This window comes from Vigna umbellata, chromosome 1 (assembly GCF_029865625.1).
Source record: "Vigna umbellata cultivar VRB3 chromosome 1, Vumbellata_1.0, whole genome shotgun sequence".
Classification (NCBI taxonomy): domain Eukaryota; kingdom Viridiplantae; phylum Streptophyta; class Magnoliopsida; order Fabales; family Fabaceae; genus Vigna; species Vigna umbellata.
Genome location: NC_142165.1, coordinates 54,545,454 through 54,550,664, shown reverse-complemented (window position 1 = coordinate 54,550,664; position 5,211 = coordinate 54,545,454). Strand labels below are relative to the sequence as shown.

The 5,211-nt window shown below is 36.4% G+C and overlaps 1 protein-coding gene and 1 pseudogene across 1 annotated transcript; one reads left to right on the top strand and one right to left on the bottom strand.

Moving 5' to 3' along the window:
* Positions 1-1,143: 1,143 nt before the first annotated feature.
* Positions 1,144-1,962, top strand: LOC124846599 (uncharacterized). The gene has a single exon (XM_047323883.2). The coding sequence runs from the start codon at positions 1,144-1,146 to the stop codon at positions 1,960-1,962; it is 819 nt and encodes a 272-aa protein (XP_047179839.1).
* Positions 1,963-2,330: 368 nt separating this feature from the next.
* LOC124846594 (L-type lectin-domain containing receptor kinase IX.1 pseudogene) lies at positions 2,331-4,614 on the bottom strand (annotated as a pseudogene).
* Positions 4,615-5,211: the final 597 nt, after the last annotated feature.

Here is a 5,211-nt window from a genome sequence, read left to right as displayed (position 1 = left end):
CTCAAATAGTAAAAACGCAGAAACAAACGTAGCGTTAATGTCTTCATTTATGACCTCAAAAAAAGAAAGGAAATATATATATATATATATATATATATATATATATATATATATATATTATGTATATATTAACAAATTATAATAAATAATAATATAATTAATTTATTAACTAGATATACCATTTACATTTTCTATTTGAAATTATCCCATCAAAATTTAATATTTATATAGAAATTTATTTAAATTGGTAAAATTGATTATTAATATTAATAATATTCTAGTTTTTAAAAAATATATTTGGGTTAAATATGTTTTTAGTCCCTAAACTATTGACCCTTTCTGGTTTTCGTCCCTCTTTCAAAGTATTTCGAAACGTTCGTTTTAGTCCTCGAAAACTAAACCAAATTGTATCTTACTTTGAAAGAGGGACGAAAACCAGAAACGACCAATAATGTAGGGACTAAAAACATATTTAACCCAATATATTTTCACTAGTTTTATATTTTATGTTGCAACTAATTTATATTCACATTAATTTTACATATTATTTAATAATCTGGAAATTTTATTAAAAAAGTATACACATTTAATTTTCAAAATTCATATTTTAAATTATTAAACATTTTTTAATACATTTCAAAAATAAAAATAAAAATCCTGCATATCAAGAAAAATCGATTTGCAGAATATTTTTTTGGTTTAGGGTAAAAAATTAATAAATTATGAGTTAGCTATAGTACTTGTTATTAAGGATGTTGTCCTTGTCATTGTCCACGTCCAGGTTCAATCTTAATCTCAACTGAACGATCTTGTTCTTGTCATTGCCAAAAATGGCTCTGAAGGCAAAGAACAAGAAAAATCAGCAGCAGAACCAGCAAAAGCCAAGAAACAAACAGGACCTGAAATCAAAATCTTGGCTCGACCTTCCAAAGAATCTCCATAAAATCATAGAAGGGAACCCAAATCTCCACAAGAACATCAATGGTGGGGGCATAATCAAGTCATGGAGATCACCACCAAAGCAATGCAATCCACATTCCAAACCTCCCTTGGCTTCAACTCTCCAACCCTGATGCCATAAACGCTGAGAATTACCCTAGACACGTTGCTCGAAGTGGCTCCATCGAAACTTCATATGCATACATGCCCTTTGGGTGCTGGTGTAGACCCTTCTTCAGAAAACTGCCAAGGTACCCTTGGGAAAATTATGTGGGGTGCTCCAATGGCATCCTCATAGCTGAAGTTGAACCACTTTACATGTACAATCTATGGAATCCAACTCATAGAGAAACGTTTCGACTTCCTTTATGGGATCCCAAGGTACCAATTAAACTCGCTGTGCTTTCTTCACCACCTGAAGATCATAACTGCGCAGTCATGATGCTAACAGGAATTAGTCAACCAGCTTTTGCATTTTGCAAACTGAAAGGAAGGTCTAATGGTTCATGGATAACACCAGAGCCTCAATGGACCATGCAAGATTGTACCCTCACCGAGCCATTAGGTAGCCAACAGAAGGCTGTGCAATTCACTAATGCAATAGGATTTCAAGGAAAGTTCTATGCTTTAAGTGTTCAGGGGAGTCTTGTGGTTATCGAAGACGTTGATTCTGTTGCAAAAGTCACTGATTTAAGTGGCACAAGGATATTTCCTTTGGTTTCTTCAAACCATTTCAGAGAATATTTGGTGGAGTCTGAGGGGGAAATTTTGCTGGTTTTTATTTTATCAAGAAAATCGAGGTTGCATGGTGTGGATGGTGTCGAGGTTTATCAACTGAATGTGGCTAGAGTCTCTTGGATTAAAGTGGAGAGTGTTGGGGAACAAGCAGTGTTTGTGGGAAGTAATTGTAGTTTATCTGTGTTGGCAAGTGAAGTAGGATGTAGGAGGAACTGCATTTATTTTAGAAACCCTGTGGCTGATGAATGGACCGTATATGACATGCAATCTGGTAGTTTTTTGTGAGGCAAATCCAACAAAATCATCTGCAATTTGGATTAAAAAAATTGAAGAATAAATTTTTCAAGCAGGATAAAACGTTGATATTGTTGCTAATTTTTTTAATGGTTTTGTTAGGTTCGTTTTTTGTGTATCTCATGTGGACTAAAAACATAAAAATATTGAGCAACACAATGAAGAAAAATTTTATTGTTTTAAAGTGTTTGATTGGAGATGTCAGCCTCTTACTTGCAAGAGTTGTCTCAACTTCCAAATAAGTCAAATTACGTTAATTTCTACTTTTTATTGCTCTCTTCTTAATCTCCTTTCCATGGCAATTGAGTTATAAAGTAGACGTGACAGGAAAAAAATAAAATAGAGAACGGTATGAGATCTGTTGAAGAATCTTTTGTAACATTACAGAACGGCAGGGCCAGATTTAGGCTTGAAATTGTTAGAAGAAAATACATATGAGGGAGTGTGACACATAGAATTTCACTAAGAAAAAAAGAAGATAAATAGAAAACGAAATCAAACTCAGTAGGTATGCAAATGTGCAGCTGTTGGGGTAATGATTTCAAGAGTTGCTGTGGATTGTGAGGACCCCGTGAATACACTGCTGCTTGAAGTTGAAGACAGTGGTTGGTTATTTGAAAAAGCAGGAGTCCCAGAAGCCATAGAACTGAAAGATGCATTATAGACTGATCCCCTTTGTGTGAGAATGGGCAATGGAGCTTCAAAATTAAGCATCTGAACAACTTGCCTAATGGTAGGTCTCATGAGGTAATCTGTGTGAGTGCAGCAAAGGCCAACTATCATTAACGTCTCCATTTCCTTCTCATCAAAGTGTCCATATAAGCTTGAATCAGAAGCTTTAAGAACTTCACCAATGCTATGGAGTTCCAAAACCCAATCCACCAAATACATCTGTTCTTCCTTCATATTAGATTCAATTGCTTTTCTACCACAGGCTATCTCCAAAGCAACTACTCCAAAACTGAATACATCAGATTCCCTACTGGCCTTGCCTCTTGTGGTAGCTTCAGGAGGCAAATACCCAATTGTTCCTGCTAAAACGGTTGTTTTTGATCCTATTCCATGATCCATTAGTCTGGCTAACCCAAAATCACCAAGCTTTGTATTAAAATTAGAATCCAACATAACATTGCTGGATTTTATGTCTCTATGAAGCACACATTCTTCCCACTCTTCATGCAGGTATAACAATGCTGATGCCAACCCTCTCGCAATATTGTATCTCACCTTCCATGTCAGCAGGCCTTTTCCCTTGAACAGATAAGAATCCAAGCTTCCATTTTCCATGAACTCATAAATCAGCAGCAGGTCCTCATGCTCATGGCACCACCCAAAGAGTTGAACCAAATTCTTATGCCTCAGTTGACCAAAGATCTTTACTTCAGATATATACTCTTTCACCCCTTGTCTAGATCCACGAGATACCTTCTTAATGGCAACATAGGTGTTCAACTCTCTTATAAATCCCCTGTAGACGGCGCCAAAACCTCCCTGTCCAATTTTGTTTTCTGTTGCGAAGTTATTGGTTGCTCTGGCTAGTTCTTCATAGGAAAATTTCTTGGGTACAGAGACTTTTTCGAAATCATTGTCCATAGCATGGTCAAAAAGGGAGACATCTTCTATTCCTCTAGTCCTCATCATCCATCTCACAAGAAAAGTTACCCCCACAATAGCTATTAAAACACCAACACCAAGTCCAACGCTCAGCCCTATCACCAGCCCTCTTTTGCTTCCACCCTTGTCTTGTTCCATCTCCAAACTAGATTTGAAGGACCATGAACTAAGAGTATGTTCCTCATAAGTATATCCTGTTGCCGAAGAGAAACCAAATTTAACCCATTCAGGTAAGATATCACTCAAATTGACCACTGCGAATAAGGTCTGTTCAATTTTGGCATTATCCTTATATCCGGTGAAGGTGACACTTAATCTGTTTGACACAGACTCAAAACTAATTTCAGCATCATACCCTCTTTGATCCATGCTAGTGTACCACTCTGTAGTGTGAGTAGTGTTAATAGCATTGACATCGATACCCACATGATCATATTTCGGATCCCAGTCATTAGCCAAGGTATCAAATTCCACTGCTACAAAAGGAAAGTCCTTTGCGTAATTTATAGACCCCAGTTGCTCACGGCTGGCCAGACCAATACCACTTCCATCTATTTTGGAGTCTGGAAACTTTGGATCTGCCAGAAAGAAGGTGATTCCATCTCCATGATAGGTTTTATTTGGGGTGTTGATGGTAAAGAAGAAATGGGTAGTGAAATCTGCAACCTTTCCCGAACTCTTGTCCCAAAGATGCAATAATTTGTTATATACGACTCTACCATAACTATCTGGCTTATACTCGGTGAGTTGGAGGATTCCTTGCACAGCTTGAACATCTCCCGAGGTATTGAAGTCGTTTCCAGTGTCACCAAATTGCTGATAGTTGAATTCCAATGAAGCTGCATGAGGTGTTACAAGAAGCAAGAGTGTTAATGTTACATGAAAACAAGCACTTACATAACTTTTCTTGCAGTAGCAAGATGCTGCCATGACTGGAGAAAGATGTTGGGTGCAATGGAAAATGGAATACTACAAATATGGTTTGGTTGGGTAGCTGTTTCTAGAGTTCTAGTCAATGATAGGTGTTTTGTTCATTAACATTGTTGTTCACTGTTTTATGATTGAATGAGTCAAACATGGGTAAACGAACCCTCTACGAAAAAAAGGATGAAAAGTGCAAGTTTAATAGATATTTGAACCACATTTGTGTATTCAATGTGAACCTCTCTAAATGGCTATTCCATTGAAATTTCTCAAGAAACATGATTTCTATAGAAAAATTTACAAGTCATTTGTTGTTTGGAAGTGTTGTGTTCACTCTTTCATCCTTGGTCTAAGAACAAATATGATCTGACAGGTACATACTACTAGATTTTGTTAAAAAAACATTTTTCTTTTAACTTTGAGTGGTCAATGCTTCATTTATTGAAGTTGTCAATTACACGTAAAGAAGTCTATAAAAGTTGTTGGGGACCGCAGAGCTTAGTTGAAGATATTTCTACAACCACAACAAATAAATAAATTAAGAAATTTCCGAACAAAAAAGGCATTGACAATGTCCCACAGTTCCTCTTACCTTGTCAACTGCTCAATTTCGTGCCATTTGCAGCATTTGCAACCCCATTCATTCTCTTCTTTGTCGTTTTTCATCTTCTAACTTATTTAGCCAGCTTTTTTATAAGAAGA

Excerpts from the sequence above, each read along its gene's own strand:
- LOC124846599 (XM_047323883.2), top strand. The coding sequence starts at position 1,144 with ATGCCCTTTGGGTGCTGGTGTAGACCCTTCTTCAGAAAACTGCCAAGG.